At 43.9% G+C, this 19,355-nt stretch overlaps 1 protein-coding gene across 1 annotated transcript; it reads right to left on the bottom strand.

The window, feature by feature from the left end:
• Window positions 1-224: 224 nt before the first annotated feature.
• LOC129814339 (artemin-like) lies at window positions 225-18,761 on the bottom strand. Its single transcript, XM_055867414.1, has 4 exons — window positions 16,916-18,761; window positions 2,284-2,375; window positions 1,882-2,080; window positions 225-1,706 (listed from the first exon to the last, which is right to left on the bottom strand). Exons 1-4 carry the CDS (start codon window positions 17,004-17,006, stop codon window positions 1,210-1,212), a joined length of 879 nt encoding a protein of 292 aa, XP_055723389.1. The 5' UTR covers window positions 17,007-18,761; the 3' UTR covers window positions 225-1,209.
• Window positions 18,762-19,355: the final 594 nt, after the last annotated feature.

Raw genomic sequence — 19,355 nt, 5'->3', positions numbered from 1 at the left:
GCATTCACGTTAAACACTACATATGTCGGCTCATTCGAAAACATTTTTATGCGGATCTTCCGTGATACAGATTGAATCCAGCTCTTAATTTGCAACCATCACCTCTAATTCAGCATTGATCTGAAAGATCATATGAGGGTGTGATCTACTCTAGGACTCCCAACTTGCAACCAAGCAGAGGGGAGGTGAGGGTGAATCTTAGAAATAATAAGCAATCCACAGTATATCTAGAAATACTTTATTCCTACACAGAATAATGTCATTGTTGTACAAAAATAAAGGAAACCATTTCAATAATAATAATAATATTGACTGTAATTGTTCTGAAATACTGAAACAACAATAAAAAAACGAAACTAAGCTTGTAACCTGGTTAGGTTTTCAGCCACAAGACTATATCCTTCCTTTGTGTGAAATGAGACATACTGCATGTTGAGATCCTTGCCCACTTGTTCTGATCTTTTTGATGTTTCAAAATCCCCAAAAATCAAACAATTCAAAGTCAAAGGATCCAACAACACAAACCCCCCGGTATATGTGATCATGACAATAAATATAAATCTACAGTCCATAAAAAGGACCTCATATGAAATGACAATAAATAAATAACTTAGCTGTAATAAATATGTTGACTATAATGCGGTAACGCAAAGAGATGCATGGCATCCATTTCGTACAACTCAAGAGAACATTGAAAAAATGTAGTTACGGAAAATCCCTGTTTTGAGCCTGTCTATCTGTGGAGAAATGCAATTAGATATGGTCCTCGTTTTGACCTTTGAGTCAATATTTTAATCAGTACTCCAGGTCAGTCTTACACATATCCCAACTGCTGTGAATATTGAGATCCTACCATTGTGTGGTCACCATCTTCTTAAAAACTGTTCCCAGAGACTGTCTTGCCAATCGGTCATGGCAGTCTATCATTGCAACCAGATCCACTTTATCCTCAGCAGAAAATGTACAACAGGAAGAGGCGTGGCCTCACTCCACCATCATAGACCCTCTACAGAATCTCCATCCTGCTTTGTACTGGGGACCAGCCCTGTTGCATATGTTTTCGGAGCGACTACCTCTGCCCTCCCAGAACCCAGAGGCTCTCCCTAGACCCAGACTCAACGGCGAGCCACCATCTGTATATTATCAGGCAGGGCTGAGTGACAGCCAGTTGCCACCCTGCCCTATTCATCCTCCTCTTGGCTGGCTCCCTCAGCCCATACACATGCAGCTGGCCGCCGACAGTGACTGGATGGTCTGCCACGTGGTGTGGGCGTCCATGAAGGACACTGGCTCGTAGCGGTCAGGCCGGCAGCAGGGGTGGGCACTGACCCGCCGGGAGGTCCTCCGCGGCAGGGACCCATTCTCCATCAGGGACCATAGAGCCAGGTCGTAGTTGGTCCTGGATGACTGGCAGGAGCCCACGCAAAACTTGAAGAGGACAATCTCGTCCGAGTCGAAGCCCAGGCCCAAGTCCCGCACCCGCATCTCTCGTTTCTCCACCCTGCAGTCTGGGCTGCTCTGCTGGGGCTGCCTGCCCTTTCCCTTTCCTTTGCCCTTTCTGTCCCTCTCTTTCTCTTTCTTCCTCCTCTTCTTCTTTTTCTTGGCCAAGCCTTTTGGTTCGGCGTCTGAGGGGTCAGAGTTGCGGGGGGAACGTCCCACCCACCGGCCACTGGGGTGGTCGTCTGCTTCGTCCATCACAGAGGGGTCTGAAAGAGAGAGAGCCAGAGAGCGAGCGAGAGAGAGAAGATCAGTGGCTTGTACTCTATAATCTTATTGCACACCCTTCTTTTACTCTTCCCTATTCATGGAGAACATCATGCTGGATTAACAAGTGATGTAGAAAACAGAGATTCTAAAAACACTTCCTGGTTCCACTCTTACCGGAGAGGCCATGCCAGGGGGAGTACGGGTCACTCTCCTCCTCTTGTTGCTCACCCACCTCAGGTAGTGAGTCTGGGAGCTGCCTCTCCCACATCCCTCCCACCAGTCCCACAACCTGGACAGAGTCTGCCCCCAAACCAGTGCCAATACGGGCCCCCTCCACCAGGGGCAGCAAAGAGACCACCACCCACAGCATCACCTACAAAATCGGACAGTAGTTAATGGGAGATGGTCCACAGAGCAGAGAAACAACACAGCCAACAGCATGACAACTATAATAAGGAGGATGATGATGAGATGATGAGATGATTTTGATAGTTGATGATAATAGTGGTGATTACGAAGATGATGATAATGATGGTAAAGATAATAAGTCACCAGTAAGCAGAACGAGTCACTCACCGTCCAGTTACTCAGGTGGTAAGGGGCGCCTGCTGACGGCATTGCGGTAACCCCCGGTCTGTCTCTCCTCCTCGTCCTCCATCTTGGTCCACCTGGAGGGAAAGCAGAACAAGGCCTCGCTCTGTCAATTGTCCCAATCTCAAGAACGCACTCTGAAAAAAATAACATAAACTAACTGCACAACATGATGTGGCCTGCGATAACGTATCCATATTAACCAATACTGTACAAAAACACCCTTTCAACCCTTAAACAACCCGACGTGTCACATCAATCACGTCCTCAATGCGAAGGATATGTTTATTGTTACTGAGGTAAAAAAGGCTAGTGTTTGCTGCCCGGGTAGTGCGGCTAGTGTCGGCTTGTCTGTACATACAGCCACACAACAGCTCCTGTCCAGCGACAAAGGCTACCTTCAGTCAGATACCTGTCAAAGGCATTCTTTATTTAGGAGGAGGTAGGGCTGGTTCTGTAGAAGGGGCACCGGGGGAAACCACAGAGATGAGGAGGTGGTGATAAGGGGTGCGAGCGTCGCAGATGTTTACATACGAGGTGTGCAGTGTGACCGGGTTAGCTGTATGTCAATGGCAGCACCACATGCCCCACTCAGGGGTTTTTCCTGTAAAGAACCCTAAAAAGGCTCAAACACAACATTTGACTGGGGTTTAGAACATTCGCGAAAGGTTCCTGGTTCGATCACCAGTTTCGGCAACAACTTTGAGGTTAATAGTAAACAAACAAGTAAATAGAGCTAACAGAGCAGATCAGATTCACAGATAGCGTAGCGGTTTATGAGCATTGGACCAGTTACTGAAAGGTTGCTGGTTCAAGTCCCTGAGCCGACTAGGTATACACTTGGTTAATGTGCCCTTGAGCAAGGCATTTAACCCTAATTTCTCCTGTAAGTCGCTCTGGACAAGTGTCTGCTAATTGAAAACAAACGGGCGTTTGCTCCACTTAACTTGTTAACACAGTGAAGCACCTGCTGCTAGAACAACGGAGCGTTCATTTAATCAATTGGGCTCAGAACCGCAACAGAAACAAGTGATTCTATCTCTCTCCAAAGAGATGAGTTGCCATTTATTCGTCGTGGACTCATCTAGGAATACAAGAACTAAAAGCACACGGAATTGCGCCAGAGATTAGGCATGGATTCAGCACCCTGCACTACTCTCATTGAGCAGCTGGGGGCTTATCTGTCCACATCCTGCTACTGGTCCTGTCTCTCAGCTCTCCATACGTATCCCAGCTGACGTGCCATGAAAGTAACACCTTAGGATACGTGCATATGTGGAGGGATTGACTAGAAACAACACCGTGTCTCAAGAGAATTCGATCTCTTCTGGAAATGTTAAAGCCTATACGATGAACCCAGTCAAACTTGGTTGGTTTCGACATCGACAGATGTTATGGCGAAATGAAATCCAGCTCACCAAAAACATTGACACAGCATACGGTGATGGTACAGCAGATTCTGTAAAAACGAGCATAGGCCTATATAAGATACATAAACAGTCATCTATCATCCACCAGAGAGACGCGATAGCCTGGTAGCTGAACTAGAGCGGGACGTGAAGGTCCACGGTAAGGTATGTAAACTCTGCTGCTCTTCAGTGTTTCTAAATTCAACCCTCAGGCTGCGTCCCAAATGGCACCCTGTTCCCTTTATAGTGCACTACTTTAGGCCAGGGCCCATAGGACTCTGGTCAAAAGAAATGCACTATATGGAGGAATAGGGTGCCAATTCCTAGACAATCATTGTGATGCTATCTTTACTCAGGATGATGGAGGACTGAGAAGATTACAGTGCAAAGGTTACGATAGGATCTGTGTATGCATCACCGGCTATGCTGCCGAAGATTACAGAAGCTTGACTATATCAATATAGTTACTGAGAAATAATAGGTCAAATCAGGCCCAGGGAGAAAGCAGACATTAATCTCTTACACAATGGAACCTGAAAAGCAGAGATAAATGTGTGTGTGTGTGTGTGTGTGTGTGTGTGTGTGTGTGTGTGTGTGTGTGTGTGTGTGTGTGTGTGTGTGTGTGTGTGTGTGTGTGTGTGTGTGTGTGTGTGTGTGTGTGTGTGTGTGTGTGTGTGTGTGTGTGTGTGTGTGAGTGCGTGTGTGTGTGTGCGCACCCGCATGTGTGTGTCGGAGGAGAGAGACCAAGAGAGACTGCAATCCAAAACCAGGCAGCAAACTCGCCAACTCCCTCTCCCCTAACCTGATTTAAAAGCTGGCCATTAAGAGAGAGAGGTTAAAGGGGCTTTTTCAACAGATCCCCTCTCGGTCCCTTGAGAGGCCTTGTACTGAGTCCTTAATGCCACAGCTGGGAGCGTTTAGCCTCCTTTAGCCCTGTACGCTGGGTGTCTATGTGGGCCTGTCTGGCCGGCTCACTTCACCCCACCACTCTGGAGCTGTTTACAGTCCAATACCTCCAGCCCCTCAGGGTAGAAGGTGGAGGTGGGCTGCTGAGTCCTGAAGACCTCCAGAGCTTCGGAGCCTGTGCTCATGGTGTGTGTGTGTGTGTGTGTGTGTGTGTGTGTGTGTGTGTGTGTGTGTGTGTGTGTGTGTGTGTGTGTGTGTGTGTGTGTGTGTGTGTGTGTGTGTGTGTGTGTGTGTGTGTGTGTGTGTGTGTGTGTGTGTGTGTGTGTGTGTGTGTGTGTGTGAGGGCGGGAGAGTTGTGTGTGAATGTATGTTTGTGTGATGTGCCTCAAGGGCTTTGATATGGTCAGCAGCCTGTTCATCTGCAAAAGTGCAATAGGAGAGTCGATTGGTTGTCACCTTATATTTGTGTTGTTGGTACAGTGCCCACCTATTACTTATACAGGCCATTGAATTGTACATCTGTTCTGAGTAAGGATACATTTGCACTGATATTGGGGGAATAATGTAAGCTCTCCTTCTTAAAAACTGTTTTATTAAACAATCAATAATGACATGTTAATTGATATTTGCACAGGGCTTGTGCCCAAAACTAATATATGGACGAATGACATTGGTTGAACATAAACGCGTTTCACCTTATCATCACCGAGTTGGGTAGCTAGCTATACGGTTAAAGTGGCTTCTTAGTTGTGTTACAGCCTGAATTTAAAATGAGTAGCTGAAATGTCTTGAGTCAATAACTATTCAACCCCTTTCTTATGGCAAGCCAAAATAAATTCAGGAGTAAAAATGTGCTTAACAAATCACACAATAAGTTGCATGGACTCACTGTGTGTGAAATAATAGTGTTTAACATGAATTTTAAACAAAGATTCAACCATAAAGACCAGGGAGGTTTTCCAACGCCTCACAAAGGGCACCTATTCGTAGATGGGTAGAAAAAAGGAAGCTGAAATTGAATATCCCTTTGAGCATGGTGATGTTATTAATTACACTTTGGATGGTGTATCAATACACCCAGTCACTACAAAGATACAGGTGTTCTTCCTAACTCAGTTGCCGGAGAGGAAGGAAACCGCTCAGGGATTTCATCATGAGGTAAATGGTAACTTTAAAACAGTTACAGAGTTTAATGACTGTGAGAGGAGAAAACTGAGGATGGATCAACAGCACTGTAGTTAATCCACAATACTAGCAAAATTGACAGAGAGAAAATAAGAAAGCTTGTACACTATAAAAAATATTCCAGAAATATGCATCCTGTTTGTAACAAGACACTAAAGTAATACAGCAAATAATGTGGCAAAGTAATTCACTTTGTGTCCTGAACACAAAGTGCTATGTTTGGGGCAAATCCAATACAACACATTACTGAGTACCACTCTCCATATTTTCAAGCATAGTGGTGGCTGCATTATGTTATAGTTATGCTTGTAATCATTAAGACTGGGGAGTTTTTCAGGACAAACAATAAACTGAATGGAGCTAAGCGTAGGCAAAATCCTAGAGGAAAACTTTGTTCAGCCTCTTTTCCAACAGACTCTGGGAGACGAATCCACCTTTCAGCATGACAATAACCTAAAACACCAGGCAAAATATGCACTGGAAATGCTTACCAAGATGACATTGAATGTTCCTGACTGGCGTAGTTACAGTTTTGACTTAAATCTACTTGAACATCTATGGCAAGACCTGAAAATGGTTGTCTAGCAACGATCAACAACCAATTTGACAGAGCTGAAAAGAATAGCTGTCAAATGTTGCACAATCCAGATGTGGAAAGCTCATTGAGACTTACCCAGAAAGATTTGCAGCTGTAATTGCTGCCAAAGGTGCTTCTACAAAGTATTCACTCAGGGGGGTGAATGTTATATAAATGAGATATTTCTGTATTTCATTTTCAATAAATTTGTAAAAAATATCTAAACACATGTTTTCACTTTGTCATTATGGGGTATTTTGTGAAGATGGGTGAGGAAAAAAATATATTTAATCCATTTCAATTCAGGCTGTAACACAACAAAATGTGGAATAAGTCAAGGTGTATAAATACTTTCTGAAGGCACTGTACATCATTCTGTATTCTACATGTGTGAAAGCTCTCATAGAAGCGTAGCGCAAGCTAGGCTGGGATTCCCTCCTGTGTTCTGTCCCACTTTAAAGGGGAAGTTCAGGATTTTACGAATTCAAGTTGCACTCCAGTGTCCTTTTCACCTCATTTATCACCTCATTTACTTAACAAAAGGCAAATCTCAATAAGTGGTCCAGGCATCCTTTTAGCCCAAACAACTACCTCTTTACCTACTGTATTTATTTATTAATTTATTTTGCTCCTTTGCACCCCATTATTTCTGTCTCTACTTTGCACTTTCTTCCACTGCAAACCAAAAATTCCAGTGTTTTTTTTAGTTTCTATTTGACTTGCTGTGTTGTACTCACTTCGCCTCCATGGCCTTTTATATTTTTATTTATTTATACATATATTTGTTTGCCTTCACCTCCCTTATCTCACCTCACTTGCTCACATTGTATATAGACTTATTATTTTTTATTTTTTTTCACTGTATTATTGACTATATGTTTGTTTTACTCCATGTGTAACTATGTGTTGTTGTATGTGTCGAACTGCTTTGCTTTATCTTGGCCAGGTCGCAATTGTAAATGAGAACGTGTTCTCAATTTGCCTACCTGGTTAAATAAAGGTTAAATAAAAATAAAAAAATAAAAAAATAAATCCTCATAACATGGTACAAGTGTGTGTGTGTGTGTGTGTGGGGGGGGGGGGGGGGGCCCTCTTTAGTTCTCTATTGCTGCTCTATTGTTCACACAAGCAAGGGGGGAGGCTGGTGACATCGGAGGGCGCAAACCTTTTGTTTTTACTGTCACTTGTGTGTACATTACTGTATTTTTATGTGGGTTATTGTTTTTCAACAGGAAGTTAAAAAAAATAGCTGGAGTAGTATGTGGGCCAGGAGAAACTATAAATCATCACTTCCATTGATTTTAGCTAGAGGTGGCTAAAGTTTAAGTTTGTCGCGGCTGCTAGGAAACCGAACCATGGATTACAGTTTCTCCTGGCCAAAAAACGTACTTACGAGGTGAGGAACCATCTAACATCAAGTTGTAAAATCTTGAACTCCCCCTTTAACAGCCCACATCCCATCTCTCCAGAACAGAACCCTCTCCTATAATGATGCCCCATTAGAGGTGTTCTATCCGCCAGCTCTACCTGTCATAGACAGAGCCCTGCCGGCATGGGGGTATGGAAAGGACCTCACTAAATCACCCCCGCAATAAAAGACACCTGGGGAGAAAGAGGAGAAGAGGAGATGCAGAGTACTAGCCACCGCCGCCGGGTCCTTGCCTGATCATTACCAGACACACTTTTATCTGGGGGGGTACACAAACTCCCATAACACATATGATGATATACTGTACACGGCACACGTGTTCACTATTCCTTCTGGTTCCTGTGCAAACCTGTTCTGATATGTACAGTACACGTCCAGTCAGAACAGACAATTTGTACGTCTGGCAGTTTACTACGTGTTTGTTTGCTTTTCAGTTTTTAGACTGTGCTGGTAGTAAACCCACAAACCCCACCCAGTCTTGTACTTGTATGTCCTTACGTGTTAGAATGTCAGGTTTGGGTTCGATTCCCCCCTACTACTCTCACCACACTGATTGCACTGCTGCGCCAGATGTGCCCTTCAAACTGCTGCTAGACTAGACTGCAGTCAGCAGCGACAGAACCAGAGGGCCTGAATACGCTGCATAATCCCCTAATCCCTTCCAGTCTGGAGAGGAGAAGAGGTAATTACTCGTTAGTGCCAGTTTCCACTCTTTAGCCGAGCTGTCACCGGTGGAAAATCCACAGAACGCTGCCAAAATGAGAAACAGATAGCTGGGGATGTTTGCGGCTCGGATAACCCCAGTCAGAAGTGGCAATCAGAAGGTGTGGACAACACTTCCCTGGGCAGACTATCCCTGAAGGAGATGCTAGCTAGATGCCAGTGCGTTTCTTGCACTAAAGAGTTGCTTGAGAGTCTTCTACTGAAGACAGGGACAGTCTTGACAGATTCATACATACATGGGGGTTGTGTTTCTCAGGTGCATCACACAAAGATACTGACACACAACAGAATAGCCGTTACAGATCAAAGACAGGCTAATAAGATAGTACTGATCTGTGCTTTCGGTCATACTAAGAAATCATACAGAAGTGCTTAGTCAAGCTGAATAGGCTCAGCCTGGTCCAAGATCTGTTGGTCCTGTCTTGCCAACTCCTATGGTCAGTGTCATGCCACATTGTCACATTCATTGTCATGCTAGACATTAACAAGACAGCACAAGCAGATATGGGATTAGGATATACCAGTGCAGGGTCATTGTTAAGATGAGAGAACAAGGGCCAATATCAGTGTTTAGCTCATAGTGGCTCTGGATACGAAAGAGGAAGCGGTACAACGGAACCTCAATTAGTCCTTAAGGGTAGACAGAGTAAGCTGGTTGCAATCAGTGGTGCTGGTTAGAACCAAACAAAGTGGTTGCCTGGTGATAAAACTATAACCTAAGGGCAGAATCCTTACTTGAGATGTGTGCACTTAACTTGGACTTTCTCATAAATCATTTATTTAACCTTTATTTAACTGGGCAAGTCAGTTAAGAACAAGTTCTTACTTACAATGACAGCCTAGGAACAGTGGGGTTAACTGCCTTGTTCAAGAGCAGAACAACAGATTTCTACCTTATCAGCTCAGGGATTTGATCTAGCAACCTTCTGGCCCAACGCTCTAACCACTAGGCTACCTGCCACCCTTGATGTCAATGGAAGATCTGTGCAAAAACTTGGGTTCCGCACACAGATCTGAAGATAGAATTCAGGTCTAAGTGAGCAGTGATTTACCTCCATGGCCCCAAGGTTAGCATCCTCTCACCGTGGAGGAGAGCTCTAGAAAGGTTCAGAGAAACCCAGGTAATGGTGTTTTTACTGGGGAAACAAGTGTTTGAAGTAGCACGGGTGGATTAGTACCCTCACCCTCCTGCCTAAACCCCTGTCCCTCTCAGAGATGCTGTGGAGTGGGAAATCATACTCTCCAGCCTCTTATTATAAGGAACAGGGTCCAGGGGTGGGCGTTAAAATGTATCCTCCAGAAGGACATGAGACATATCACCCCTAACCTTAACCTCAATGGCACTAATCCACTCCCACTGCTCTGATTGGTTCTTTGGTCAGTTTGCTTGGCTCTATAGAGTACCACAGTATGAGTCTTAATACCCATAAAACCTAGCGGTCAAACCGGGAAATTGTCCCAATCATTTTTCCACCACTCATTTTTCCCATAGGGGATTTTAGACACTTAAAATAAGGGCTGTGTTTTGTTTAGGCCTACCCTGGCGTGATGTTTCGATAACCGTGTAAATCTCTCTCGGACAAGGTGACTTTTATCAATATATTTGCCTGTATTTATCCCCCCAAAAATGAAATGCTATTTAGCTGCTAATGTGGCTATCATACAGAACTACAAATTCTGTGATGCTCTGGATGAGACTGCCGAATCGAGGCAAAGGTAAGAATCTCTGGATTAACAATCTGTTAACTACATTTAGTGATGAATAAATTGGCAACATTTACTTTAATTTACAATTCTGTGAACTCTCTAGGGCAAATTCTTAATTTACGCTATACCTGTTAGCAAAGGTGTCAGCGATAAATGACAAGCAGGAGCTTGTAGGGATTTGTAGTCTTATATGATGTCTACTTTGATGCTAATTAAACAGAGCCGACTATATTGATAAAAGTCATGTGGTCCGAGAGAGATTTAGATGGTTATCAAAACGTCACGCCAGTGTAAGCCTACACAAAAAAACAGCCCTTATTTTAAGTGTTTCTAAAATCCCCTATGGGAAAAATGAATGGCGGAAAAAGAATTGGAACCATTTCCTCGTTGGGTATTATAACACCTCCACTGTGGGGCTCTATTCTAACTGAAAGAAATGTACTACTGTGGGGTTTTCCATGTGAAAAGCAATGTCTGCCTTTTTTTCTACTAAGTCAGCCACTGGGTCATTGGAATGTTCAATTGATTTGAACTTTGTGCTTTGTGGGAATGGAAACAACTGCCTTCACAGACAGTTTTCTGGAGATACCTCATCGCAACCAATAATGGACTACAACTTCATATGACCAAGACACTGCATGTAATGGTTCTGCCTTTGTTTCTTGCTAGCACACTCCCTAGTCCCTATAAGATCCCAAATTCCAAGCTGATTAATGCCGTTTAAGAGGGAGTCACAGAAAAAGAACACTTGGGTGAACCTCACCTTAAATGGGAAAACATTAAGTTGTGTTATGGCAGCGATAGAGGATAGGATTTCAGATGACAGGTTTTGTGAGCGCTACAATCTGTTGGAGAGTGAGAGTGGGAGAGTGGGAGAATGAAAAAGGAGGAAAATGTTGGAGACAATATATGGAGAGAGATCTACAAAAAAAAAAGAAAAGCAAAAACATAACTGTCCTCAATATGTCATCATCTCTTTTTAAAACACACAAACACATTTGTTTTACTATCCTTGTGGGGACCAATGAAATTGATTCTCATTCAAAATCATATTTTCCCTAACCCTAACCCTTAACCTAACCCTGACCTTAACCCTAACCCTAAATCTAACCCGAAACCTAACCCACAACCTCAAAACCCTAACCCTAATTGTAACCCCAACCCTAAACCTAGGGACCGGCGAAATGTCCCTAATTATCCGAATTGTCCTTGTTTTACTATCCTTGTGTGGACCCCCCCCCCCCCCCCCCCCCCCCCACCCCTACCCCACCAAACCTCCTCTCCCCTTTCCCTCAACATCCCATGTCTCATTTCGTCTAATTAAGTTGAGTGTGGTCCAGACCCAGGGAAAGCTGGCCATTAATGCGTCACTGCATCTGGATGAACAAACGCCCTGCAGAGCGTTTCCGTGTCGCCCGCTTGTCTTGAACCCCAGACGGGCTCTGGTAATGACCTGCTGGCCCGGTAGTTCAAAGGAGCCCATGACACCATGATGAATGAAGCTGACCCGGCAATTTCGGGAGAATACAGCTTATTGTATCAAAAAAGTGCTCGCAGCCACAAACACTGCAGTGCAAACACTGCTAGTTAACATTCTTCCGAATTCAAGAGCAAATTTGTAAGAGTGAGATCTTGCGATAAAAACAGGAGTTTTGCTACGTGTTTCATCAGTGTTTTGAACTGTGGTAACTATCGCTTTGTTCTAAATTTAAGTCTGTTTGAAGAGCCAAAGTGCTCGACGACAAATCAGCAATAGACATTAAGTGCAATAACACAGGTATAATACTGGTATACTTAGCAGTATGTCCCAACTGAAAGAAAGTAAGACAGAAATGTCGAGCGTTTACAAAAAAAATCAAAATTTATTTTGGTCAGATCATGCCCCCTTCACTTTACCCCAGAAGATGTATTGTAGCTCAGTGAGTTCGTTAAACAATTCCAGATTGAGGTAGGTTGCCCTGTGGCACTCCGGGTTGCATAACCAATCTCTCTCATTACTTACACACTCTCACAAACAAGGCAAGCCAGACAAACCTTCCCTGTGTTGACTTCTACATAGAACTCTATTACAGTGGATTTAGTATAGACCTTACAGAAATTCTGAATTCAAAATGGATTAAATGTATTATTTTTCTCACAGACTTACACATAATACTGCATAATGACGAAGTGAAAACATGTTTTAGAAATGTTTGCAAATGTATTGAAAATGAACTATATACACTATATATACAAAAGTATGTGGACACCCCTTCAAATTAGTGGATTTGGCTATCTCAGCCACACCCGTTGCTGACAGGTCCAAAACAATCGCGCACACAGCCATACAATCTCCATAGACCAAATATTGGCAGTAGGATGGCCTTACTGAAGAGCTCAGTGACTTTAAACATGGCACCGTCATAGGATGCCACCTTTCCAAGTCAGTTTGTCAAATTTCTGGCCTGCTAGAGCTGTCCCGGTCAACTGTAAGTGCTGTTATTGTGAAGTGAAAACGTCTAGGAGCAACAACGGCTCAGCTGTGAAGTGGTAGGCCACACAAGCTCACAAAACGGGTCCGCTGAGTGCTGAAGCGGGTAAAAATCATCTGTCTTCGGTTGCAACACTCACTACCGAGTTCCAAACTGCCTCTGGAAACAACGTCAGCACAAGAACTGTTCATCAGGAGTTTCATGAAATGGGTTTCCATGGCCGAGCAGCCATGGAAACAAGTCTCAGATTACCATGCACAATACCAAGCGTCGGCTGGAGTGGTTCCAATTCATCCCAAAGGTGATCGATGGGGTTGAGGTCAGGGCTCTGTGCAAGCCAGGCAAGTTCTTCCACACCTATCTTGACCAAACCATTTCTGTATGGACCTTGCTTTGTGCACGGGGGCATTGTCGCTTTGTGCACCAAGTGCCAGGTGGAGTGATGTAAAACTTGACGCCGTTGGACTCTGGAGCAGTGGAAACGCGTTCCCTGGAGAGATGAATCACGCTTCACCATCTGGCAGTCTGACGGACTATTCTGGGTTTGGCGGATGCCAGGAGAACGCTACCTGCCCCAATGCATAGTGCCAACTGTAACGTTTGGTCTATGAGGAATAATGGTCTGGGGCTGTTTTTCATGGTTCAGTCTAGAACCCTTAGTTCCAGCCGGCCGCGACAGGGAGGTCCATGGGGCGATGCACAATTGGCCCAGCGTTGTCCGGGTTAGGGAGGGTTTGGCTGGCAGGGATATCCTGTTCTCATAGCGCACTAGCGACTCCTGTGGCGGGCCGGGCGCAGTGCACGCTGACCAGGTCGCCAGGTGTACGGTGTTTCCTCCGACACGTTGGTGTGGCTGGCTCCTGGGTTGGATGTGCGTTGTGTCAAGAAGCAGTGTGGCTAGGTTGGGTTATGTTCCAGACGACGCATAGCTCTCGACCTTCGCCTCTCCCGAGTCCGTACGGGAGTTGCAGCGATGAGACAAGACTGTAACTACTACCAATTGGATACCACGAAAAAGGGGTAAATATATATATATATTTTTAAAGACAATTCCGCTGTGCACAAAGCGAGGTCCATACAGAAATGGTTTGGTTGAGATCGGTGTGGAAGAACTTGAATGGCTTCCACAAAGCCCTGACCTCAACCCCATCGATCACCTTTGGGATGAATTGGAACGCCAACTGCGGGCCTACTCGCCCAACGTCATTGCCCAACCTCACTAATGCTCTTGTGGCTGAATGGAAGTCTTCTTGGTAAGCAACAGCAGTATAGATTTGGCCATGTGTTTTAGGTTATTGTCATGCTGAAAGGTGAATTCATTTCCCAGTGTCTGGTGGAAAGCAGACTGAACCAGGCTTTCCTCTAGGATTTTGCCTGTGCTTAGCTCCATTCAGTTTAATTTTTATCCTGAAAAACTCTCCAGTCCTTAACAATTACAAGCATACCCATAATATGACACAGCCACCACTATGCTGAAAATATGGAGCGTGGTACTCAGTAATGTGTTGTATTGGATTAGTATTGTGGAGTAACTACAATGTTGTTGATCCATCCTCAGTTCTCTCTTATCACAGCCATTAAACTCTGTAATTGTTTTAAAGTCACCATTGGCCTCATGGTGAAACCCCTGAGCCGTTTCCTTCCTCTCCGGCAACTGAGGAAGGACGCCTGTATCTTTGTAGTGACTGGGTGTAATGAATAACTTCACCATGCTCAAAGGGATATTCAATGTCAGTTTTTTATACCCACCTACCAACCCTTCTTTGTGAGGCATTGGAAAACCTCTCTGGTCTTTGTGGTGGAATCTGTGTTTGAAATTCCCTGCTTGACTTTGGAACCTTACAGATAATTGTATGTGTGGAGCACAGAGATGATGTAGTCATTCAAAAATCATGTTAAACACTATTATTGCACACCGATTGAGTCCATGCAACGTATTATGGGACGTGTTAAGGACATTTTTACTACTGAACTTATTTAGGCTTGCCATAACAAAGAAGTTGAATAATCAAGATATTTCAGCTTTTAATTGTTAATTCATTTGTTTAAAAAAATGAAAAACATAATTCCACTCTGACATTATGGGATATTGTGTGTAGGCCAGTGACCCCCAAAATATAAATGTAATACATTTTAAATACAGGCTGTAACACAAGAAAATGTAGGAAAAGTCAATGGGTGTGAATACTTTCTGAAAGCACTGTACATTTTCAAGTGATCTAATATTTGCTTACCACTAGGGGGAGGGTGTAGAACTTTAACAACACTTGAGCTTAGCTACTTGCAGGTAATAAGAAATATACAACACGTTGATGCATTTAATGTTGATATGGAACCAACTGCCTCCCAGAGGCGATACAGATGGATGTTAAGATGAAACAATGAAAGAGAAGTGAAGAAGACATGAGAGCATGTAGTGAAATACACCTCCAGACCAAAAAAACACCCTCTCATTCCCATAAAGTACAAGCCTGTTTAAACAGACCATGCAGGCCACACACAGGGGGGTTGTAGGAAAAGGGTAAAAGAGTGTCCAGTTGATCTGATCCCTAACCGGGCTGCAGACCTCCATGACCTTTGACCCGGGAAAGTGGAACCAGTGCAAGGATCACAGGAGAATGTGAGATACCTCAGGTACCTCTCTCTCTCTCTCTCTCACACACACACACACACACACACACACACACACACACACACACACACACACACACACACACACACACACACACACACACACACACACACACACACACACACACACACACACACACACACACACACACACACACACACAATACTACCTGGAAGTGAAATAGCAAAGTAAATGGACAGTCCTAAATCAACTCAAGAGAGCTATTTAGTGCCTCACTGCACACATGCACGCACAAACATTGCTTGCGGATAAAAGCAGAGCCCTTATTGTTGAAGGTTGGACAATATCATCTTTCTGCTCTTTTGCTGATTCCTGGTTTGCTTTCTGCAACTCGTATCAATGCTGGTGGATTGACATGTTTCATTCTGTGGGGACTTGATTTCCCTACAGACTACAGAGTAGCTAACAGTATGAGCCACCTTGAGTTTGAAATTCATCTTCAAACTTATACAATTTGGCCCAGTTCCCTGACCTCCCCAATCTACACTGTGCTCCTGGGATACTAGATGTCCAGTAAGTGCCCGACGAAACACTGAGACTAAAGCCGCCACTGCATCAGCCTTCCCATTAGAGGTGAGTATAAAGTCAACTAAGAAAGCAGACTAATACTGTAGGTAGCCTAGCGGTTAGAGCGTTGGGCCAGTAACTGAAAGGTCACTGGATCGAATCTATGAGCTGACAATGTGAAAAATCTGGCGATGTGGCCGTGAGGAAGGCACTTAATCCTAATTGCTTCTGTAAGTTGCTCTGGATAAGAGTGTCTGCTAAATGACCCCAAAAAGTCTCTAGCACCTGGGAGGCAATGGAAATCAGGGGAAATGGATACGCCTGTACGTGTGAGGTTGTATGCATGCTTTGAGGGGGGTACACGCTGAACATTAGCACGTGTGTGAACAATGCTTTGATATTCAGATTGCAGCCCACCCTTGGAGAGGGTCACACACTAAGACTTCCTAGCTGCCACTGTTTCCTCAGAGTAAGAGATTACCAGGGAATTGGCACAAGAACAGGTCAAGGATAACCTATATTGTAGCCAATCTACATTGGGCAGGTTCAATTTACACACAGAATAAGCTTTTTAGGACTGCTTTGAATCAGAAAGGTTATAAAGGCTGTATTATTAATATAACGATAGTGTTCAATCAGTTTACAGAGGCAGAATCAACATTTATGACAAAAATACTCCCAATAGGTCTGCGTAAAAAAAATCTGGTGACTCAACAAGTCAGGCCAGAACAGGTGACAGGTGTGATCAAAGAGAGTTTTACATGACAAAAGCAGCTGATGTGAAAAGAAAGCCTTTGACATCAAACCAGCCATTTAATTGTTGGCATAGCAAATACTAAGAGAAGGGGAATGACTAATGACAGGTAAGGAATGTGGCTTTCATAGCAGCAATGTACCATAACGCGCAAGTAAACGAATAGGTATTGAATCAATTTATCAAAAATCACAGTTTTAAATAAATTAAATACCTCATGTAGTCTAAATTCATTATTTCCTATTCAAACATTTTTTTTTTTTTTTTGTAGAATTCAAAGGAAAATTGTGAGTTACCGACTATCCCATGCGTATTAGTCCAGTCTGAGCGCACGCCGGAGAGGTCAGACCCTTTTCCCCAGCGTGCTCCTGGTCGGCTGTGGAGCATGTCTTGGCGGTGAAAATCCACACAATGATATCCTTTAAATGCACATCATTCTCAAGCGTCCAACTTTTCAGGTTATCTCCTCTTTGCCTGAAGTGAACAAAAAAAAACAATTCAAAGGCTTTGGTTTCAGGAGAGCGCGAAAGGCGCCTCCCTCTATGCGGCCAAGCCTTTCTCTTCTCCTCTCCACCAAATCCTTTCAGTTTCACCCTGCATAGGAACACAATGTGTATAAATATAATTTTAATTTCATAAAAAGTTGAATAGTACACATAAATACGCACATTACCAAAATTTGAAATTAAAGGCACTGCAAGTACATTTTGTCTAACTTAAATCTCGTGGGAACATTACGTTAATTATATAATGTTGGGCACATCTGTAGAAATGTCAAACAATCAAATAAAGGTTTATCAATTCAAACAAACGTTATTACTTGAACACACTTTATTTGCTTTTTGTGCGCGTGTGTGTGAGAGAGAGGGTTCATGTATGATAAGTTACAGACTCGGCGTCTTATGTATCATTCATTGTTATTGACATTTATTAAAAAAAAATAAACATACAAAACAATATAACGTGTATATTAAGTTCACCCTTACCTTTAGGACTTGCTCAGTCTTGCCTCCAAACATTGATTTGAGAAATGAGTAAACAACGCGCCAGGAACGCTCATAACCTTTAGGCTATTCCTGGGTTATTCCACAATAAAATTTAAAAACATAACATTTCCAAGATACACGTTCGATTTTTGGGATTGAACTGCATTCCGGCTATGTCCTTGTTACAGAAACGTTGTCTCTAGTGTCTCTCATTCAGACCTTGGAACTCGATGCCGTTCTTGTCTTTGGTACCTGTTATTTTTCACACGTATACCTCAGGTTCAAAGACTATTGATGAGACCCTGCGCGCGTCAAAATCTACTTCTCAGCAACTGAGGATAAACGCATTTGCAACATTTCAACTCCATGCTCCGTGTCATTACGTGGTGACTTTGCAACTATTACCGAAGCTCCAAATATTGTTGGCTATCCCATCGATCATTTTTGAGGAGATATCAGACACACTTAGGACAAAAAAAAATGTATCCAATGTTCAACCTTTGCCGCTCTTGTGTCTATTCTGCCGCACACTACAGAAATACTATACAATACACAAGCACTGGAGGCTAAACATTCACCACGCTGCTCTGCCTTTCAAAAACCTTGTGAAACCAGAGCGAACTGACGCTGTGAGAGTGCAGGGATTTTTCCTGCCCCTCCACAAAGCTACAAATATAGTTTTGTTCATGGAGAGAGGGCGCACTGGAATTGTCATATTTTAATTGGTTTTGTGTTTGGATCTGGGGACCTGTCGGTGAATCAGTATTGACAACAAGGTTCTTAGAAAAAATAAGAACAGATCGCCCACTGACTGACTCCCAAGTTGTTTATGCTCTGAGTCCCATAAACCTGAGAATTTTTACTACATGTCTTACATTCTTAATCAACTAACAAGACACACACACACTCGTTTATGTTTGCCAACCTCCACTCCATGTTTGCATAGTCACACAGGGCCTCCCTTACAGACTGTGTCACCAAGTCTACTGTCACCCATGGCGAGAGGGATGGATTGAGGGCAGAGGCAGTGAGGCGGATTCCTTCAGAAAGGGTCTGCCTGACATACTTCAGGCCAGGCTTATGGTTGCACCGTACAGCACGCACCTCAACTCCAGGGCCTCGCGCCCCAACCCACCCCACCTTCCACCCCCTTACCAGGCCAGCCCAAACTCCCTCCAGCACCTGCACAATGGGGGAACTCCCTCCATGGCAAACAGTGGGGCCTGCAGAGCACAAATCCTGGGCAAACAGCGGCTTGCTCGCCCCGCTCCCCGCTCCACCACACACAAGGCAGAGACAAACACAGGGGAGGATCCGCGGTCCCTATAAATAGAACCTGGGTAACAATACACACAGCTGACTGTGGCAGGCAGGAATGTGTACAGCACCTCATGGCAGGTTCAACAACAAGTGGGACCCGTGGACTGTTCTGTGCCTATGCCAGAGAGGGACCGTCAAGCAAGGGGAAACCTGGGTAAGGGGAGATGGGGAGGATTAAGCAATACATGGTTACTACATTTCTCTGGATGACGCTCACACAGTTAGAGACAGAAATGTGAAACCGTAGGCATAAAACCTCATCAATGCTGAAGAGTGATAATGAACTACAAGAACACGGAAATTAATGGATGACAGTTTCAAAGCTTTTTGAAGAGGAGCTTGACAATGTTTTCTTCGAACATGCCTTTGGCAATAGGTGCTGCCTACATATATGTTTTCTCACTGGCAACTTTACTTTACAGCCGTGACA

This window comes from Salvelinus fontinalis, chromosome 17 (genome assembly GCF_029448725.1).
Source record: "Salvelinus fontinalis isolate EN_2023a chromosome 17, ASM2944872v1, whole genome shotgun sequence".
Lineage (NCBI taxonomy): Eukaryota > Metazoa > Chordata > Actinopteri > Salmoniformes > Salmonidae > Salvelinus > Salvelinus fontinalis.
The sequence above is the reverse complement of the archived record's forward strand: the minus strand, read 5'-3'. Positions and strand labels throughout refer to the sequence as shown.